Source organism: Mixophyes fleayi, chromosome 5 (genome assembly GCF_038048845.1).
Source record: "Mixophyes fleayi isolate aMixFle1 chromosome 5, aMixFle1.hap1, whole genome shotgun sequence".
NCBI classification, from domain to species: Eukaryota; Metazoa; Chordata; class Amphibia; order Anura; family Limnodynastidae; genus Mixophyes; species Mixophyes fleayi.
This window is the reverse complement of record NC_134406.1, coordinates 181,323,403-181,346,719: the sequence shown is the minus strand read 5'-3', so window position 1 is coordinate 181,346,719 and position 23,317 is coordinate 181,323,403. Positions and strand designations below refer to the sequence as shown.

Here is a 23,317-nt window from a genome sequence, read left to right as displayed (position 1 = left end):
TTAAGATACTTTCCGAAACGCATGCTTAGATCTGCCTCAAACCTGCCCCTCATCTCCTTTCTGGTCAACATGTCTTGGTCCCGCCAGCAAATCTTCTCCGTGCCACTACCTTACACACATTCTATACCTCGTCTGATTAGAGATTACCCCAGTACTTAAAGGCTCTCTGAAAACCCACCTCTTTACTAGATCCTATCCTACTCCCACTGGTACACTCTTACACTGTCACAATCTGTACTGCACCTCTTGTCTTTGCTCTGCCTTTTTTTTCACTTTCGATTGTAAGCTCTCACAAGCAGGGCCCTCCCTAGCCATTGTTTTCACGTCTGTATTTATTTGGTCTACTCTGTATGTCCCAGTTTTATGTATGTTGTTATCCCCACTGTCCTGCATTTCAACACAGTGAAAAAATAATATAAATATTATTCCTGGTGGCTTATGCTTCTATTCCCCTCCAGTCATCCTAGTTTGCCTAATAACATAATAACAGTGTGGTTTTGGGTGTGATAAAATGTGCCTGGTTCTTAGTTTTGTGACCACAAGCAGCACAGTACTGTGTCACTGAGGTACACTAAACCTGCAATGTAATGTGTGGGAAGGAGTTCATTTATTTGAGGTCATATAATTAATATACTGTTCTGTTTCCAAACTGATTTTCCAAACTTTTTGGCCACACATTTGCTATTTGTTTCACCATCAGCAATGTTAGAACTAGAACATTCAAATTGTTTTGCTCAGTAATGTTTATCTATGCTACATAAATGTCACCAATATGTAACATTAATTTTTAATTTATCTAAACAATATTTTATAGAGGTTAATTTTGCTGTGTATTTATAGCCCTTGTCTTCCCCATTCCCTTCCCTAGTTACCATCCTCCCTTCCCCTCATTCACCCCAACCCCCCACATTTGATATTGTAGCCCTTTAAAAAAGACAGAAGCCATGACACTAGTTTTACTTTATTTTCTAAATGATAATTGTTCACTTTTTTTTAGATGTTCTTATTCAGTAAAAAAAATAAGATATATTTTGCCTATGTATACTGACCATTTCAGGTTCTCTGAATATGAAAGTGTGAACACTGCGTAAACCATATTTAATTGTTTGATTATTCACAAACTAAAATCTCATAGCGCCTACATATCGCGTATAATAGAATCATATGTTGTATACAGAATGAGTTGCTTCTGAACAATGCATTGTACAATTTGCAATGCAAAACTACTTGCAAATAAAGCATGACCTTTACTGTCTTACATCTGATTCTCGTGTGCGAAAGGTATAGTTTTCATTTGATATTTGTACAATAGAAGGTATATATTGTATGTATATACAATATATTCCTGGGTGGATAGTGCACATGATTTTAAGCCTAATGCATCTCCCATTATTTATCAGGCTTTATTAGAAATGTTACTTTCTTAGGTGGGTTTAACTAGGGTCACAGTATGTATGTGTGCATTCTTCAGGCCATGTAGTAACATGTCAACCCGAACATTTAAATGTTCAAAACAGCACAGAGTTCTTATGTGACCTCCTTTCACACTTCTACACACCTGTGGTGTCAAACACACCTCTATAGGAAACTGACTTAATTTCCTCCATTCTATTTCTCTGTAATAGGCCATAAATTGTATATTGTAATAGGCCATACAAGCTTTGTGTAACTTATTATAGATTTGCTTAATAGCACTATTCAGGACCAATATTGTTTTGATGTTTTTCTTGGGTTTTTGGCAGTGATGTATAAGATATGTGTTCTTAAGCTTCATATTCATTTTTGGATTTGTTTTTTCTTTTTTTCTTTCCCCACAATGGATGTCTCCCGATGAATCATCACACGTTATTATTGCTGAATCACGGATTCTGTATTGTGTTCTAGAAAACCACCAAAGGTAAGGGTTTGTGTGTTTGTAATGTTCTTGTTTCCTGAAAACCTTCCATCTGTAAGTCATTTTGATTTTTACAGATGAAACACAAAACATAATTTAAAACATATACCAGTCTAATGTACAAGAAGCAGCACTCTGGAACATTGTCAGAAAAAGCTATAGAACAATTTAGAATGTTAAGCTATATTGAATTGGAATCTCCAGCTTCATTCCTTGTCTTATAATATGACTAATTCTTTAATCGACACTAAAGAAAGACAAAAAACATACCAGACAACAATGAATGAAATAATGCACTTGTAAGGCCTCATATCCACAGGTGTTAAGTCACATGTATGTATTAACATTTATAATGCTAGCACTACGCATGTCCGCATACTCGCTTGCATTTTAGTTGTGTTCGGATGTGCTTTGTCTTTGTTTTCCTAATGCTTCTTGCTCCAATGCGAAGTTTAATGCATGTTAAATACCTTGTGGTCAATGGAGGGACATACAATGACACCCTGAATGCAGGTGAAAATGCTAGATAAATGCGTTTGACATGCGTATTTCACTGGCATTTGAAGTTGAGCTTTTTTAAAACATAAATCAAATGCCAATTGGGATCCTGCCTAAAGGATATCCTTTATTTTTATTTTATTTAGTTTAAGAGGCTTTATCACTTGTGTTAAAGCACTTAAAGTATACTTTCTGCTAAGCTTGTTACAAAAGGATGTACAGAGAATGAAGTGGGAGGCGTTTGAACAACCTTCAGCCAATCAGAATTAGAGCAATAACAGTCGTACAAGGTACTGCAGGACAGTCGGCTCCTGTTTATCCAGGTGTAGGAAAGTGAAGGCGCCAGGTAAACACATAGCCAATACCAGCATCTAAATGTTAGCAGAGTACGGTAATGATGGGAGGCTCCTGTCAAAATGGTGCCCGGAGATTGTGGTGTCAACTTCATTTTGTTTAATTTTAGTCTGAAGACAAGTTAAGAGTTAATGCAGCTTTGAATCATCTGGCCGTAGGCAAGGAATGGTTGTACATAACAGTACAGCATGGGCCTTGTGTAGAGTTAAAACACAAGACTACATTCTGTTTGTTTAAAAGACATAATTTACTTAAGATAAAACATGTAAACATGTACAATAAAAGCTTACGATAAGCTTATCATATTCTGTGAGCCATATGCCAGAGAAATAAATACATTTTAAAAAAATTGCGATGGACCCCCTGCCTCCCTCAAAAAGAAAAAGGGGCAAACCTAGGCCAGTATTGACCAAATTGCGGGGTGGGGGGGAGTGCAGAGTGCCCCCTGAAAGATCCAATACCAGCATTTGGCTGTACAAGCCTAGGCTGGTGCCATAGTACCAACCAGCCGTAGGTTGCTAGACATGGGGCTAAATTCCCAGGGGGGGGGGGGGGTGGCACTCCCCCAGAATTAATCGGTCCTGTGGCAATAGTAATAGAGCTCTTTCAACACCCTTGGTGTTGGTGGGTGTGGGGTTATTAAGTAAAATAAGTAGTTAATAATCCATTTTGCCAATAGTGTACTACACGAACCAGTATGCCAAGGTCATCTTTAAGTGTTAAGACATGCTGTTGCTTGTAGTACTATTAATCTGAACACAAATAAAAGTGCAAGTTGGTATGCTGATATTGGAAACTATGGGTTCCGTTGTCAGACCTGTTTACGTGTGTTGTACCAACGGTAAAGCCAGTGTCGGACTGGGGTATGAAGGGCCCACCAGGGGAATGCAGTGATAGGGGCCCACTACGTTGGGGTGTGGCCAACTGTAAGAGTGGGTGTGGCCAGTCAAGGGGGTGTGGTCAGCCCAAGGAGGACAACTTATAGCACTATAGTGTGGTCCTTAAAGAACAAAGTGTACATTGCAAATTAGACGAGTTTCACATATATCATGTACACAAAACTATAGACAAATTGTTTATCAATCAATAAATAACCTTTATTAATAGTAATAAACATATGTATGAATACAAAAATATAAATTAGAACTAGAAAATTAGAAAATTTAAACAAAACTATTTAGTGTAACACTGAGAACATCTGACACAACAACGCAATAAAATATAAATAACATTCCTTAATATTCCAACATCACACAGTAGTGATTTTCCAATCACTTAACGTAAACATGTTTAGAATGTGTTTATCACAGACAGTGCAATATACCCGCATATATAACCTCCTTCATTTTTTGGAGTGGTATTGTTAAAGTTTAAGACTTTTAATTTTAACACAACAACAATTTAGTGTAACACTGAGAACATCTGACACAACAACGCAATAAAATATAAATAACATTCCTTAATATTCCAACATCACACAGTAGTGATTTTCCAATCACTTAACGTAAACATGTTTAGAATGTGTTTATCACAGACAGTGCAATATACCCGCATATATAACCTCCTTCATTTTTTGGAGTGGTATTGTTAAAGTTTAAGACTTTTAATTTTAACACAACAACAATTTAGTGTAACACTGAGAACATCTGACACAACAACGCAATAAAATATAAATAACATTCCTTAATATTCCAACATCACACAGTAGTGATTTTCCAATCACTTAACGTAAACATGTTTAGAATGTGTTTATCACAGACAGTGCAATATACCCGCATATATAACCTCCTTCATTTTTTGGAGTGGTATTGTTAAAGTTTAAGACTTTTAATTTTAACACAACAACAATTTAGTGTAACACTGAGAACATCTGACACAACAACGCAATAAAATATAAATAACATCCCTTAATATTCCAACATCACACAGTAGTGATTTTCCAATCACTTAACGTAAACATGTTTAGAATGTGTTTATCACAGACAGTGCAATATACCCGCATATATAACCTCCTTCATTTTTTTGGAGTGGTATTGAAGAAGCATTATCATTAACAGCAATTAAGCTGTTACAGAAGCAATCTTTGTAAAAGAGAAGATGAATGTGCAAATGTATCAATTATGTCATCAAATATGAAATTTCCAACAATATCCCTTTCTATATTGAGAAGCAGAAATGATTCTAACAATTCTTGGCCAATCATTGATCTCAATCTATTTTTTACAATTTTAAGCTTTGAAAAAACTCTTTCGCAAGATACCTGAGTACAAGCTAATGTAAGAAGAGTTTTGTACACAGCAAACAGATTGGTATATGCAGCAGAGTGTAAATTGTGATCATATAGGAGCCGGTAGCAGCAGGTCAGGCAGTTTTCACAGGCTCTCATTTTTATATGACTGGACATTGTTTCTTCAATGTTTGTTTCTTCTACACTAACACTTGTGCTCGGAAGAGAATATGGCTTTTTAAGCACAGAATAATTCTGCACAAAATTTAGAAGCTCTGCTTTAAGCTGGACAATGTCTACCTCAGCCAAATCTGCAACAGTTCTCAGAGCCTCTGTTGGTATCTCACACTGATCGGTCATCATTCGGTTAAACTGCCTTGGGTCAAAGTAGGTTAAATTCTGAATGAGGCTTTCATTTTTCGAAAACCTTCTATCAATACTCTCTACTGCTTGATCAAGTACAACATAGTATGTCTGTATTTTGAAAGCTTCTAGAGAGTCCTCAATTGGCTCATCCTGAGATAACTCACCAGGCATCTTTTTTTTCCTTGCTGTCCTTTTTTCGGGTAGACTTTTTTGGACTTCAGCAGTTACAGAATGCTCTTCAAGTGAACTCTCTACTTTGTCAATAAATGAATTCACTAATTCAATTAATTTCGAAAATGAAGGTCTAAGCTTCTGAAGCAGACCCTTGGCAATATCAACCATTCGCCATGCCTGTAATATGTCCAAGCCAGCAGTCTGCAGATAATCAGAAACTGGAGTTGCAATTTCAAAGATCTGCATGAACATAAATGATACAAGTAGTGTTTCGTATCTTGTCCAGGCATGGAGTAAGTACTTTGCCTCACAAAAATTTTTACTGTCAAACTGTGGTGACACTGAAATATACTCCAGGCAATAAAGCAAGGTGCTGTACAATTCATTGGGTTGTTCAGAAGATGATCCAAAAATTGTACTTAATGCTCTTGGTTTGCTCCACCAGCGTGTGTCACTAATTTTCTTTAGTCGAGAAAGTTTTTCCCGCCCTTGACGCTGGTTGGAGACATGTTCTGCCCACACAGATGATCTCTTGTAAGACTCTGAAAAAAAACATGCTGTTTTTTCTAAAAGCCCAAATAAAGACTTTACTGGAGTAATACACTGTGTGATATCTACAATGACCAAATTGAGAATATGAGCATAACACCAAGTGTACACTGAATTACAGGACTCTTTTCTTATGTAGGCCTGTACTCCACTGTAGTGCCCACTCATGTTTGCAGCACCATCAAAAGAGCAACCAATAATGTTACTTATGCTCAGAGAGAACATTTCAAGTCGTTCCTTCAGAACGGAAAACAGAGCTTCCCCAGTAGTGCTTCTGACATCAACAAGACTGAAGAGTCTTTCAAAAACCATGCTGTCTTTGGTATACCTTAAAATGATGCTACATTGTTCCACAACACCAATATCCTGTGTACTGTCCATTTCTACACTAAATTTCACAGCATCTTTCACCTCCTGGCTTATTTTCTGTTTTACCATATTTCCCATTATTATTATCAGCTTGTTAACAGTTGTTTTGCTTAAAAATGTTACCATTCCACCCCTTCCTTTACTCTTCTGATGGCGTCTTTTCCTGGCCTCACTTTTTTCTACTGCTTGCTCTATGTGTTTTTGCAGTACACCATCAAATTTACTCAGAAGCAGAACTAACCCCAGAAAGTTACCGTGGTTGAGTTCACTATTGAGTAAAGTATGAGCAGCCTCATCCTGCCCTCTGTAAGCAAGCGCTTGCTTTGCAATGTAGAGTATGATAGCAATAAGACGACTAATTACCATGCGATTGTGCTGCACTTCTTCTCTATGTTTGTTTACTAAATTTACATTGATTAAAGTTTCTATATCACTTTTCCTTTCTGCATGCAAATATGCACTGACAGCTACTTGATGTTGGCTAGATTCTTCATGTTCCCTTACTCTGTCATACACATGGTGTTTATTAACTTGCCATCCAAAAATAAAATTACTTTTACGATTGCTACAAAATGCCATACAAGTTGAACAAAATATTTTTTGACTTTCAACACAGTAAGAAAGCCATTTCCTCTGAATGGCACTTCCACCGGGTACCGGTCGAAAGTAGACTCTATGAGCTTGAAAAGGCAAAGCATGAGTAGCATCTGAAGGTGGCTGTACAGGGTGAGCTTTCATAAAATGTAATTTGGCTGAAATACTGCATAATGCTTCTGGTGCAACAAAAACATTACATTTTTCAGATACAGATGGAATAGGTGAAAACAAGATCTCACTTTCTGCAGAACTGTCCGTATCTTGACCATGGGTCTCGGTGAGGCCGAGCCCACAAATATTTTCTCCTGAGCCTTCCGGTTCACTTAATACAACGGACGGACCTTCGTCTGCACTAGACACTGATGCTGCAGCATCCTTCTGTACTGTGCTTTCAGAAACATGTTGAAGGCTTAAGTCCTTTGGTTCTACAGTAACATCCTTAGACTTCCATAGCTTTTGTTGGCCTGGTGCATTTCCTGCGTCTCTCAGGCTCTTTTGTGACGCCTGCAATCTCTTTGCTGAGCCACTACTATATTTCTTCTTTTTAGGCACTTCTGCTTGGCTTTTGTCTTCGGAAACTGCACTTCTTTTTGAAGACATTTTGTAGTGCCTAGCAATAACAAACAATATTTTGGACATCAATGATGCCCACTGAAGATTGCTTGATGCCCTGACTGCAGATAGTTCCAACTCTGTTTTCCTCAATCATGCATAACAATTTCTTGAATATCATCCTTTATCATGCTGTCCTACAATCTCTTCATTATAAACAACCTCATATATAATCATGCCAACATGATAAGATAGCACAATTAGCAAGATCTCCATATAATTACGCCATCATATATAACTATTATTAACACATACACAGTATTATAAAGACACGCCTATCTTACTTATTATCATGCCACCCTAGCAAGACAAAATACACATTATTAAAGGCATGCCACCGCAATATAATCATGCCATCCAACTTCATTAGAATCATGCAAGCCTCTGTCAACCATATACATGCCATTCTACTTCGTTATAATCATGCCATGCCCTTCAACATGCCATTCCCTCAAAATATACTAATTATATGCAATGATCACATAATTAGGAACATTATATAATCTGTAAATCATGATATTCCATAAACTAAGCCATTTTCATCATGTCATGCAAACATAGTTTACATTTTCAGAGTGGCTGGCTAAAATCAAATATTTAGAAACATTCTAAAGATTAGTATGGACAAATGTTTTCCTACCTGTAAATAATGAGTATTTTTAGTTTTGATTGATCCTGGATTCTCAATCTGGGTGCAGCTCAATTCAAGATTGGTCAGGTTTTTCTGATTATCTTCCAGTTTTCAAATGGGGCCCAGTGTGTTTTCTGTATTGTAATATACAAGAACATTTTATCACAAATGCTTTTGCCTCAGAGCTCTCCCGATTTCCCTCTTCCATCCCTCATCCCTCAGGGCTCTCCCCATTTCATCCCTCAGGGCTCTCCCCATTTCATCCCTCAGGGCTCTCCCCATTTCATCCCTCAGGGCTCTCCCCATTTCCCCCTTTCATCCCTCAGGGACACTGGGGGTATATTCCAGACCCAGACTAGACATGATGTTGGACACTCTCATTTCACTTTGTTTTATCACAAAAAAATTTATTTTCTGGTGCCAAATTTTCAACACATTAATTAATTGCTGGAGCCAATTAACTGTACTTGTGCAAATGAGTTTAACACTAATTACCATGCAGTGCTTGCTATCACATAAAGAAAATAAAAATTTGCTGACAAAGAAAGTGAATAAGGAAGGAAGGCTGATAGAAAAGATAATATAAAGGGGTAAAGACAGCAAGATTATTTATAATCTATCTCTAGGAATAATTCTTTCACTCCCTTCTAGGATTTTATAAGTATTGATAAAATCTTATTTTATAACTGGAGTGCAAGCGAAAACTAGAGGATAACTTGATAGAGAAAAGAAAGAACAGTAGTTTTTTTTTCAACAAGGTGCACTATGGACCTATATCATTTATTGTTATCACTTGAACCATCGTTTTAAATCAATATTATTAATAAAATCAAAACTGGATGCACTGTGTATCTATACCTATATATCCAAACCAAAGGATATATGGTAAGGAGGCTGTATAAGTATTGCTAATATGCAGATATACCATTGTGGGATCAGTGGTCAGTTATCATCCACTGATATGAATAATCAAAACCACCACTTCAATAGGATTAATAAGGACGACTATGGTAATATATCTGGTGGTTTTGATTATTCATATAAGCCTCCTTACCATATATTATTTGGTTTGGATATATAGGTATAGATACACAGTGCATCCAGTTTTATCATAATTTTGATTTTATTAATTATATTGATATTTTATATTTTGCGATTATATATTATATTATTTTAATATTATATCCAATAAAAGTTTTGTTTTAAAAAGAATGGTTCAAGTGATAAAAAGAAATAATGATATTCCATAAACAAATAAATTATATAGACCCCTACTGCAGGCATCAGATAAGTTTAAAAGGAACATAGTGGACATATGTACTGTACATTTATATAGGACTCAGCCAATGATGGAGTAATGCCAGAGAGCCACTTACCTGATTCTGAAAAGGTCCGGCATGCTGCTCCTCTGGGCGGCTGCAACAGAAACACAACTCCTCCTTCCCTGCTGAAGTTGAAAACACACTACCGCGCAGGTGCAGAGAGCCAAGACAGGCTCTCTGCAGCTGCGCGGTAGTGTGTTTATTACTGACACTGCCGCCGAGGCCCGCAGACGTCGGGCAGTCAAGTGATCGCTGGAAGCTCCGCCCTAACGTTGGAGGGGGCGGGGCTTAATCGCGACGGGGCCTACCGGAGTTTAGCCCGGCTGGCCGGCAGGCCAGTCCGAGGCTGGGTAAAGCTAGTAAATGCGTGTAATGTAAAGAGTATGAAGCCTTAAGGAGAATAAATATAAACAAGTAGAGGTACACTTGGATAATTTTGCTATAGCTGAAAAACATCTACTAAGTAAAAGTTTTGAGAATGTTTATTTAAGTCCATTAGCGGCAGAAGCTATTTATATAGTGGCACTAATTTCAGAGCACTATATAGAGAAGACACTCACATCAGTCCCTGCCCCTTTGGAGCTTACAGTCTAAATTAACTCTGTGCTCCTCTCCCCCCCACCCCCTATGCAAACACGGGGTGAACATACAAACTCCACACAAATAAGGCCATGGTTGGGAATCAAACTCATGACCTCAGTGCTGTGTGACAGAAGTGCTGACCACTAAGCCACCGTGCTAAATCTAAAGCAGTGGTGGGCACCGGACCGTCAACTCTTCACACGCAGCCCCATGTTCGGCTGCTCCCAATCTGACTTATTCTCTGTTATGTTATAAACAAAGAATAAATCTTGAACGGGAGCTGCCGGCTTCCTGGTCATGCGACCTCTTCTGCACACTGTAGGGAAGTCCCACAGATAATCTGAGGAGGAGCGAGTGCAGTGTATTCACGTGATGTCCCTCTTTCTGTGGGCTTCTGTCAAATATTTTTAGACTGTCAGTGAATGAGGGGCTATAGGAAGGGCCAATGAGTAGGGTCATGTGGGAAAATTTGGGTGGTATTTGGTGGAATTTTGGAGCAAAGTCGTTTTGGGGCTGTTTCTTACATTTTTAAAAATTAGGGCCCCGTTGAAGGTTTGAGGGACATATGGCCCTTAAAGTATATCAGATTGTCCATCAGCCATCTAAAGGCTCGGGAATTAAAAATAAAAGTATATTGCTTTCTTTGATATGTTATTAAATTGCATCTTTCTTTGGCCTTCATCAACATTTCTATCGCAAGACAAGTCTATGGTTGGCAATTCTATTTCTTTTATGGCTGGATACTTTTACTAATGTTCTATTGATCTGCAGCAACAAAAAATATTTTGCTAGGAAAAATAAATATTCAATACTGGTATGATTAATTCAGTGGTTTTATACACATGGTGCAGTTAAAATGCTAGTAAGTTGTGTTTTATATTATTTAAATCTATTTAAGTCGGTCACATTGCATGTGCGTGTGTCTTTTAAGAATTTTTTTTGGGGGGTTTTGTCAAGTGAAAATGTTCTAGTTTATGGTGACATTAAAGAAGTGTGTAGCTCTTTCTATTAGTGATTGTTTTGAGTACTGCAATTTTCAAGTGCTTATTTTAAAATATGGTACAGGAAGATACAAGGATACAACTGTTTTCATACTACAATCAAGCCAGCAGCAATCAATATTTAGTTTTGTCATGGAGACAGAGGGAAAGTCAGAAATGAATCATTTTACTAAGCTTTTCAGGAGATTTAGCATGAGATTGTTTTACCTGCACATTTTCATTGGGTCCGCTCATGCATTTTGAGTACAATTTGTTCACAGCATGGTGACATATGAAAAGCATTCTTAAAAGAAATACTCAATTTTGGATACCCCCTCAATATAAATAGTACTCTCTTCTAACAGACATATCAGGGTTCCTCAGCTGGTACCCTTAAATTAAACGCCACTCTTCTCCTAACTGCAAAACGCATGACCTGTTTCCACAGCTATTGCATCAGTGAGTATCTCTAAATGGTTTGTACTAAGGAGTGCAGCCATGGGCTGATAACATGGCTGTCAAATGATAACCTGCCCCAATACTGTACATCTCCAACACCTCATTTGAAATTTCTCACAGGCCAATCGTTAGATCTCGGGCACTTCTAGGTTAGTAGAAGTATGTGGTAGCAGGTTCATTGCCGCCGGTTCCTATAAATATATAGCATAGATTTTCAGCTTGTGGAGACCTAAAGGAATTCTTACTCGAGCGCAAAAAACTTTTTGGTCTCCAAATTTTTGGGGGAAAACCTCTCCTTTACATTTGTTCCTAACAAACTCCCCTTTCTCCCATTAAACCTTGGACTACCTTGGAAAAACTTACAGCTGTAACATGGGATCATTCTTTCCTAATCACTCACATTACTAGTAACTGATGTAATGCTTCTACACCTCTAATTGTCTATTTAAGCCTTGCTTCTGTTTGCTTTTACTTTAATAGGAAAACATGCTTTGTTAAAAGTACCAACTGAAAGTCACAGCAGTTTTATGTCCTTTCATGAGTAAAGAAACCAATAAGCCATTGAACCATTACCTAAAGAAGTAGAAAACTATTGCTGGATTGGGAGTGAATGTAACACATATTTACTTAAATCCTTCTGGAATTTCGTGGGATGATCCAGCTTCTTTCAGCAGCTGCTTCGCTATCAGACATAAGGGCAGGGACAACAGAAATTTTTTACTCCTCTCGGAGAGCAAATATGTGTGACCTATAATTATTTGCTGGATGCTTTCTAAGTCTTTGTACAGTCCAAGCAACAATACTCATATTTCCCAGCTCCCAAGGGCTAATCAGGTGATCAGATACAGAGTGTTTACAATACAGGCATCAATGTTGGCATATAGCAACCAATAGTATATAAGATCATAAGGACACATCTGACACTGCAGTCACAACATATATACCAAGACTTGGCAATCACCGCTCTGACAGCCATTGGAAACATATGTTATAAGTGCAAATAAATTCCATATTTTAAAATGATAATGAAGAAAATGGTAATTTATTTCACTTATTTTATTAGTAAAGGTGTGTGCGATACATACTGAGCATTGAATACTTGTACAGAATGACAAACCTATTATTGAATCTAGTTATATACAATACTTTTAAGGGAACCTAATGACCAGCTTGACGAAATGTCATCAGTTGGTTCTAGAAAATACACATTACTTTAGTAATGAATTGGCACTTTTGGCTATTAATGCAGTGTTTTACGTTTTATAGCCTGGATTTTCAGTATTGAATGGAAACTATAAAAGTGTATTTTGTTGAATATATTTGAATTGTGTAATTTATGTAATTACAAACTTTTTATGTTTTTGATTGTAATTAGTGTCTAACTCGGATAATGCACCTCCTCTTTCAGGTGTAAAGTTATTAGCCTATTATTGTTGGGATTTTTGCTATTTAATGGAGTGAAACCTTTCTATGATCTATTGATAGCTATGAAAGGCTGATTTTAGTCAAATCATTATCAGGCATTACGCTAGTTTTTGCCCCCCACACTCGCCAATATCTGGTATTGGCTGCAATGCGCAGTGCGTGTGGCCAGCATTTGCCTCTTTTGTGCTGGAGACTGCAGTATGTATTCCTCTAGATCTATTACAGCTGCCCACACTTGGTCTCATCTGGTCGTCCGAGTACTGAACCACCTGCTCTGTGTCTGATGATGGGGATGTCGGCTGATGACTGCACACAAACGGATCAGTGCATCACTAGCGGCAGACATGATTTCTGTGCATACCCAATAGACATCCGGTCCCTTCTGGTTAGATGTTTTGGTAAAAAGCGGAATGCTTAAGAGTAAAGAAAGGTTCATTTGCTTCAGTATTAGTAACCATTAACAAATGATTAGTAGGCATCAATGCATTAAGCAGACTGAGCACAGTCATGGTAAGGATTGGAGTTTACTCTTCAGTTCTTTTTCCTATGGTGCCTTATTTTTATGTGGCGATGACATATGAACAGTTATTGAATGATGTTGTGCGCCAGGCCTCTGTATGGCAGTGCATTGTGAATGTGCCAGGAAGCAATGCAGTGTAGCCCAGTGTCACAGCTCACCTGTATGATATGTGCTTACATTAATAGTATATATCATCGTACACTGCTGTTTTATTTCTCATAACTGTTACAGAATACATATGTTTTACTATAGAGACTTCTGCCATCAAACAATACTTTAATGTACGGACTTCAAACAGAAGTTAGAAGGCTAACATACAAAACAGAAAGCAAAAAAAAACCATTGCGTATCTTAAAAGCTAAACTACACTACATTTATGGATGCATCCCAATTTTGGAGAGACCATCCCTTTCTTAGACTCCTATTCCCCAGTCTCTCTTTGCTTCCAAACTGTCTAATGAAAACTCCCACACATTGTTTCTTAAAAGAAAGACACCAGGAGAAGGCAGGTTCATTGTCCTTAAGATGCGCTGTAAATGGCTGGAAGTGAGAGCTGCTTGCCATCCAATCATATTCCTGCCCAGCTGCCTTGCATGAACTAAACTGCTTAGATCCTGAGCTCTGCCCACCCTATCTCTTAATGTAGCTTCAGGTCAGATAGAGCTGACTGACTCCCCTATTACATATGAGAAAGTCAGACTGCTCCCTACTACTCTTGAGGCTCCCAAGTCCTTTCTACCTTGGATACTTTAAAACCTCTTTAAGAAAAATTATATTAAATACTAATGTAAGCTCTGTGTTTCTAATAATGATGCTAGAATATTTACAGTATCGGTAGAAAAAAAAAAACCTGAGACCTTATTCATTACATAAATATATTAACCATTCGCTGCCGAGACTTTTTTTTCACCCCCGAGGCTGAACCTATTTTGCCATTTTTTTCGTCTGGTCACTTTGCCACATCAATGTCAGTAATTTTTCAGTGGCCATACAAATAATATCTTGCTTATCAGAGACTTTGTACTTTCCAAAAATGCTATTAGTTTCTTTGTAACACCGGACACTGCTGACAAATTCTACAGAAAAAGGCCAAAACATTGTTTTTCTACTAAAGTTGCAAGAAAGTAAACTGTAAATATGGTTTTTTTTTCCCACCTGCTAAACTCCACCAAGGTTACAGGTTTGGTATCAATCTACATTTTACAAATCTGCAAAATCTGGATTAAACTCTAAAGTTTTGCGAATAAAATCGGCACTTGAAAACATAACAAATTTATTTTTCTAGTTGGCGTTTTGTAATTAGACAAACAAGAAACTAGACATCATGCATCAAACTAGAGGTCACTTACATTTATAACCCAAGTCTGGAATTCACAGTATTTTATAGAATTTGGTGCAATAGTAAGAAAAAGATGTTTTACATACATCTACTAAGTAAAAGTTTTGAGAATGTTTACTTAAGTTACCTTCCTTAAATGTCTTCTGAAAAGACCCCGTTGCCTCTTTTTAATTTCTGTAGTATATGACTATTAAGTGGTACCTAATATTTTCTGTAGTGTATACCTGTTTATGATATCTCCATGCTTGTAGGAGACAGGATGATGGACATCGAGCGAAATTCCATCCCTGGGGTCAGTAGTGTAGTGGGTATATTATTTGTGATCATGAGTGCTCTCAGACAATATGCCTGCAAAAAGGGTACCACTGTTTGAAAGAGGGGGATTTCATCTTTTAAAAAAACGTTACCGCCATTCCTGTAGAAACCAGGATGACGGTGATTGAGGCTCCTCTAGAGCCACATCCCCATCCCTGGACTCTTTGTTTTATTCTATAGTGCAGTGGGTCACAGAGTGGTCACAGGTAATGTGCTTACTAAGGGTCATAACTGATTGAAAGTGGTGACACTCCCCTTTTTCAAATGAGTGTACCCCATATTCTTGTAGGAATCAAGTTGAGGGAGCTTGAGGCTCTTTTAGAGCCTACCTTTTCGATCCCTGCCTCTTGCTATTGCTCCAGTGTTTGCTGGATGTTCTATGATGTCATCTCACATGTGCACAGCGACATAACTGCTTTCTGCCCCTTACCCCAACACTGCAGGAAAGAAACGCCAGTCCAATGCACAGTGATCAGTCAGTGTTTACTTTTCCCCGTAGAGGACGACTGTGACTCGTGCTTAGTAGACATGGGAAATCTCTGCAGGGCAAGTTTGCCTCACCCTTTATAGTGAAGGGGTTAATGCTGTACAATAAAATGTAGAGCAGACTTAGGAACCTGTAGCTAACCATCTTTTATGAGTGAAATATAGTAAAGAGACACACGTTGCCTACCTCTGGTTGACCATCCACTGCAGTGCCCCTATTTCAACTGTGTGATTTTTATTCAGATTTTCTTCCTTAACTGCAACTATTATATATCCTTTAGTCATTTGCTGGTGCCCTGGAGGCCCTAAACCATTAGTCACTCCAACAGACTGTAGGCCCCATCCCCAGCACTAATTTCAATTTAAAACACCTGTAGCCACATTGGATGGTTTGAGAAAGCCCACTGCATAAAATCTATTTTCAGTTTTTTTTTTTTTTTTAGCCTGAGGTGAATGTATTACACTTGTTATAGACTCTACTGACATTTTAGGGCATAATAAATAATAACAACAAAAATAATAAAAAGATGTATATAATAATATAAACAAAAACAAAATTTATTCTTTATATGATTAACTTGAAGTTTTGAGAAGTGAGGAAAAGAGCTGAATTTTTATTGTCCAGTCTGCTTACAATACAGTTGTTTCAAATAATGGCCAATCAAACTTGGATGTTGGCATATTTAAACAATCAATTTAATTTGTGTTTGTACGCAATTGTAAAGTGCTACGGAATATACAGACACTATATAAATAAATGATATATAATAATTTGATTTAATTGTTTTAGAAACTTCTTCTATGGTACACAAAGGGATTAATTATATGATTTCATTACTTATAGCTGGATTTAATAGTTAGATCCGTATTTACCTTCAGTCCAAGACAAGTGCTACAATGCCTTCCCCTTGTCCTGTATATAATTTGGGGTCACAGTGTTGTTGGCATTCTGTCTTCTAACTATGTAATGTTGTGTGCTTGATGGTGTTTATAGATTTGTATATTAAGTGGTTTTTTTCCTGTTAGTTTATACCTGAACACTTGCCAAGATATATGCAATGCAACATTGTGTCCCTCTTTGGCTATTTGAAATGATGAGAGATGCTCCGCACATTATTTGTGAATGAAAATGCTGGATTTTGTGAGACACAGTGCAACCTGAGTGATAGTCTCTTGGATATCAATATCCATTGCTAAGTTTTAAAATGTGTGCTGTGCATAAACTTCATCCTGTTTTATTAAACCATGCAAGTCCAAACAGGTTAATAAAGTATTGTAAGACACAAATACTATATATAATAAGGGAATGAATGGACTCTAAGCTGGTGTGCATGGAATGCTCTCAGCTATGCCACTCACATGCTTGAGCTTTTTATAGCTTGATTCAACAGAAGGCAATTAACCATGAATTTCCCAAAGCATCCCCTCGTCGCTTGTTCGCCATCTCCTGCTTGCTTTTGCACTCAATTTTAATCTCTTTATTCTGACTCCTATTTCTGCTCCCAGACTCAATAGTCAAGCTGTGCCGCAAACTTTTCAAAATGCTATGTGACCAGACCAACCCGGGGATGAGTCAAGGTCATTTTTTTTTTTTTTTTTTTGCTGTCACAGTACTTGCCAATTTCTTTTGAGAACCACATTTGCTTTATCTTAAAACCATGGTTTGTTGATTTTAGCATTGTAGTTTTTCATTTTTCCTGCTGCTCCTGAACTACATTCAAGTGCCTCCAATCTGCCACAGAAACACTTACATGTACATGTTTTTCCATTTCTACAAAATAACTAACCTTACAAGACATGAACTCCTATTGTCCTATAGATTGCAAGCTTGCGAGCAGAGCCCCCTTACTCCTCTCTCTGTTTCTAATACCCAGTATTGTTTTATTACACTGTGTGTTTGCATATGTAAAATGCTTGCTCTGTATAAATAAATATTAATATAGATTGCGATCTTGCGAGCAGGGTTCTTTTACCTCCCTGTCTCTGAGTTACCCAGTATTGTTTCATTAATGTTTGTTCCCAATTGTAAAGCGCTACGGAATTTGCTGGCGCTATATAAATAATGATGATGGATGATGATTAATATTGCTATGAAACAGCATTTATTTATTGGAGGGAGAGCATGTATCACAAACCTGGTTTACTTTTTTGACTGGGTGACTAAGGAATTAGATCCAGGTGGAGCCATAGCTGGTGCTTATCCAGATTTTGGTAAGGATATGACATAGTCCCGCTTTGAAGATGGCTACATAAATTTGATAAATAAGTTTGTATAGGATTTAAAGGTGCTTCAATGCATAAAATGTTGGTTAAAGGATAGACAACAAAGAATTGCAGTAAATTGGAGAGCATTCAGCATCAGTCAGTACCCAAGGTATCTGCAAGGTATCTGTCCTTGGACTAGTGCTATTTAATAACAATACAGAGGAGTTGAACAGTCTTCACTGTCTTTATATGAGGAAGACTTGGGTGTGCTGCCTCAGAGGAGTGGGGTGTGTTGGAAAGAAGGGGAACCTGATCCATTTGTGTGAATTTTTTACAGTGAAAGATTTTCACACGCCTTGAGCATAATGCTTATGGTCTTTCAATGTGGTATGATTGCAATATGCAAACCAGGTTGTATGTGGATATCACTGTAGAATACTGGATAAAAACGGGAAATAAATATATTATTGTATTTTATTTATCTCTCATCACATGGAAGGTTTATACATCAATAACTCAGATAAGTACAAGTCTGGGTATTTTCAATAACATTCATACACTATTCTGTGTAAATTGATTGCATGTTCTTCCTATGAATCATCACTATTCCCAAGTAGCGGCACGCTAGATTGAGTGCTTTCAGGTTTGCTCTTTACGCATCATGGAAGCTTAAGGAGGATAGTGCTATTGGATTTGCCAGGTCAGAATTGCCAAAGATCACCTTACACCGTTCATAAAAGGGCCATTCCATACGGCCAGCACCACTCTTTCTGCGGTTGTGGTCATGCACTTTTGAGTACTGTTTTCTAAGTGCCTTTAATTTGTTTAAAACCTGCTGCTGGCTGCGCTTGATCCCCCGGGCTCTTAAAATTTTTGCAATGTTGTAGTACACTGTGGCATCTTTTACAGTGCCTGTGATTTGCCTTTTGATTTCCTCCTCTCCGCTCATGGCCAGCAGCTCATGCACCTCTTCCACTTGCCAATGTGACATGCTTTCTCTTCTCTGCAGCATTGAAATGATGTGATCCTCCAGAGTCCCTAATCAGCTCCTTTATACAAGTCACTGGTTGAAAAACCCGGGTTGCACCGTTCAGACTGAAAGCTTCCCAGGACCGACCTGGGAATAATCCTGCAAAAGTCCCGGGTCTAATTCCCGGGTAATCAGACCTGGGTCGAAGCAGGGACAGCCTTTCACACTGAGCCTTCACCTGGGTTGCTTTGCTTCGCCCCAACAAAAATCCGGGTTTTTGTGGCAGTGTAAATGGGGTATTACTGATGTGGTAGTTTTCAAAATGGTATGCCTGTGTTGGGTTACCCGTGGTGTCCTACACATTTTATGTGTTTCAATGAAGACATTGCAAAATAAAAATAAAAATAAATGCTTGATAATTTTCAAGTGAAGATTTTATTATGAAGTCCTATGTGTAGAACACTGCTTTTTGCTGTTTTGGAATGGTGGATTAATGCCAAAATAAGATCCACAAGGTATTGCTTGTTAGTGTTTAGAGTAAAAAACAAACAAAAAAACACACATTTGCTTTTAGTTCACTTTCTTACAATTTCAATAAAATAACATTTTAGGTAGAGTTTTTTTTGCAGTGACAGAAGGTATAAGCAAGCTCATGGTATTTTCTGAAAATGGCAAAGTCTTCTTAAAAAGCAAGGTATACTTTGTGTGAGTATTACACAAACAAATGACTGATATTGATGTTGAAAAAGTGCCAATATAGGCTTAGCGGGGTAGGTGTTAATAAAAGTTGCTGCAACTACAATATGTGAAGACTAAACCAGACATATATAGAATTTTGATCTCCATTGACCTCTCTGCTTGTTGTTCTCATCTGCTGGCTCAATCCGTGTCCAGTATTGGAACAATGGAATTCTTGTGTGTGTCTCATTCAGTGTTGCCGGTCATATTATTATATTTTTCATCCAAGGCTGTCGTTTTGATTAAAAGTTAGCGCTTTAGTCTTTCCCAAGCCCTGAATCCAAATAGTAAGTTCTCTGGCCACCTTCCACACTTTTATTGTAACACATTTTTGCCATTTCCATATTAAGTGCATTGTTGAGTGCATCCAGTTTCTAAAGCTGGGTACACACTACACAGTTTTCATCCAATAATCGGCTAAATCAGCCGACATACGACCGCTCGTTCAAAAGTTGGGTCAGTGTGTGCAGTGACACGATGGTCGAAAGTCTACCCAAATGGACGATTGTTGCCTCATTTGGTTGGTCGTACCGTTTAATATTTTCGTTCCAATCTCGTTTCCGTTGTGTAGTGTGTATAAACTTCCGACCGATCCACAAATGTGAGTACGAAATTGCTCACAACAACATGGCTGTAAAAAGTGGCTAAAGGGACATCTGCTCTTCCCTTTATCGTCCTAAACAAGGCTAGTGTGTATGTAGTCCATGGACCGAGCGATCGGACCATCGATCGCATGTAAAATCACTCGGCATAAAAAGTTAGTTGAAATTTCTGTAGTGTGTACCCAGCTTAAGGGGGTTTGCTATTGGTTGAACACGTCTACAGTTTCACAAGTGCATCCACCATTGCACTTTAATACAGCAAACACTGTTTCTCAGCCTTTTTAATATTCATTTTATATTTGGATGTATTATTTAATAGTTAATCACTGTTAGAAGTTTAGTGAACAGGCCAGGGAGATTCCCAATTGTTCTATTAAATATCATCACCTCCTCGATATTCACACAAAGAGGATATTGTTGTAAATGCGGAAGCAAAATGTGTCTCAGTTTAAAAGCTTTGAGTTATTAACAGACATGTTACTTAATATATACCATATGGAGAGCTCAAATATGTTCTTTGCAGATTTAAGTTATTGTACAGTTTTGCTTATAAATTGGAGGACACTCCTTAAAAATTGTCCTTCACAAAACACATTTTGCATATTTACTGTGGTTTGACAACATGCATTTTTATGGACTTGTTTGTCTGACCACAACAACTTGTCAAATATCCCAGTACATTTTATATTAAGAATTTACTAATACTAATTTACCCACATTTCATAGGCTCTCTGTTATATCTAACCTTATAAAAACATATCTTGTTTCTCACTAATCCCCAAAGCACCACCATTCTTATGGAGAAACCTTAACATGGATCCAAACTAGAAACCTTCCCTATAAGCTCATCAATGTTAAACTTTACCACCTTTAAAATTTCACCCTTCCGGGGTGCATCCTAACAGAGTTCAGAAATAGTGACTGGCTATATCAGTTTTGTGCTACCTACATCTTAAAATGGCAATAATAACCATGCATACTAACCCTCCTAAGAAGCACAAATGCTTCTGTGCAGTGATTCAGATCCCTAGTGGAGACACTCCTAATATATGGTACAGCGAGGGTGATGCAATCCATGCTAATAGCCCAGAAAACCAACATTTTAACAGATATGTGCATATTCTTCTGCACTGTCAAGGTTGATCTCAGAGTTTGGAGTTTCTAGATCATATTGACACTAACATGTAATATCAGAAAGTGACCTAATAGCTGACCAGGAAACACTAGAGTCTGATGTATCTACCCTGAGGGAGAAATGAACAGACCTTGAGGATATAACAATAACCTTAGGCAGTGGGGTATCCCTGATCTGGTGCCCAACCCTAAACTAGAGTCTTACACTACTAGCCTGTTTATAGGCCTCCTTCCTCCGATGTCTGATCAAGAGCTGATTGTCCTGACAAATGAACAAACTTCTGGTTCAACTAAGTGGAGCCCTTTCTATCATACTTTGGAGGCTGGACTGAAGGCCCTCAGTGACTGCAATATCCAATCTGATCCATAACCAGACAGACCACCCTTACATCTTCAGAACACCTGGACTGCTGTTGGAGTTTGATATCCACATGGAATCAGAGCACCTTAGCAATTATACACAGAATGCTAGAGATTCTCTAGGCTGTAAGTTTCCTCAGGAGCTCCTTGGAAGTACATATCTGTGCAGCCTTTTTCTCATCAGATAAACTCTCTTGTTGTTGGGTCTATATTAGTGAGATTTATAATTCAATTGTCTATAGTTTACTTCTCTCATTCATGTTATAATTTATACAGTGTTTGTCGTTTTTGTCTTTGGTGGCTCCAATGAGGATGGTTTTCTCTTCATCCACATATAACCACTTGCCCTCACTGTAGTGATACACCTAGACCATTTATGAGGCCTATCTAATTGTCCTCCTGGTTGCCACCTTAGGTCTTGTAGGTTTCCTTGGGCTCGGTAGTTAAAATATTTTACCACCGTATCTGCTTCCCTCTGCAATTGTTTGCCCTTTTTCAAGAGAAACATTTTCCATCAGACTCCCTCTGGAGAATTGTAGTAAATGGAATTCAGAGAGGAGGGAAAGGTTAACAGTGGAGTATAGCAGGTTTTTCTGTACTTGAGTCAGTGCACTTCATTATATTGATTGTTGAGATTACTAATGGTATTGAAGGTAAAGTCTGCCTTTTTGCAGTTGATAAAAAGATACACAACAGGGTATACTCATCGGGGGAAGGAGGGGTAAACAAAATGATGATGTAGGCAGACCAGAGGAATGGTAAAATATGTGGCAAATACTGTTTTAATGTGAAAATATTGGGTTTCAAAAAGGATAAAATAGTATTAATGGCAATAGAATATAAACTACAAGTAGGAAAGTAATCTGTGATTCACTATTTTCATGGAACTTGGAGGCAAATAATGTGACAAAGTAATTGGGAAGGTTAGTGTGGTGCTAGGTTACATAGGGAGAGGAAAGTGTAACAGAAAGAGTGTAGCATTAGTGCCATTATATTGGTTAACTGTGTTCGGTTCTGGAGGTCATTTCTCTAGAAGGACATACATAAATTAGAGAGTGTGCACAGAAAGACAACTAAAATTGTGCTTGGTCTAAATCACAACAGGAAAGACTATATGATTGTAACATATATAGCTTGGAGCAGAGTAGGGGGAGAGTAGGATATGATAGAAGCTTTCAAACATAAGGGATTATTGCATGATGCAGGATGAAAGCATTCTTCAGAGTTAGAGCTGTATTAGAACAAGAGGACATTCACTAAAACTGGAGGGTAGTAGGTTTAGGGGAAATTTGAATACAAATACTTTACTATAAGGGTAGTGGATTAGTGGAATAGGCTCCAAACTAAAGTCATAGATGCTAATACAGTCGGGGAAATGAAACGTGTTTGGGATAGAGCAGTGATGAGCAACCTGATATACTTCAGGGCATCTCTAATCTTCAAAAGGTCTGCACATTACCTTTCATCTCAGTAATAAGTTAAAATAATACATTTAATCAAAGAAATAGATACTTATCTGAAATAACATAGCAGCATTCATTTTAAACAAGTGTTACAAACTGTAACAAACAGATCTGACAATAAAGCAGGAAGGAGCAGGGGGCACATT

At 37.8% G+C, this 23,317-nt stretch overlaps 1 protein-coding gene across 9 annotated transcripts in view; it reads left to right on the top strand.

Moving 5' to 3' along the window:
* KIF13A (kinesin family member 13A) overlaps positions 1-23,317 on the top strand; it is a 169,365-nt gene that overhangs the window by 38,579 nt on the left and 107,469 nt on the right. For 4 of the 9 annotated variants that reach the window (XM_075213123.1, XM_075213122.1, XM_075213118.1 and 1 more), the window contains exon 3: positions 1,885-1,897. The exons of 2 other annotated variants lie outside the window; for them this stretch is intronic. In XM_075213123.1, the coding sequence (XP_075069224.1) occupies positions 1,885-1,897 (13 nt within the window). Of the gene's footprint in view, positions 1-1,884; positions 1,949-23,317 lie in introns of all 9 variants that reach the window. 3 more of the 9 variants (XM_075213116.1, XM_075213119.1, XM_075213115.1) reach the window with 1 other exon arrangement.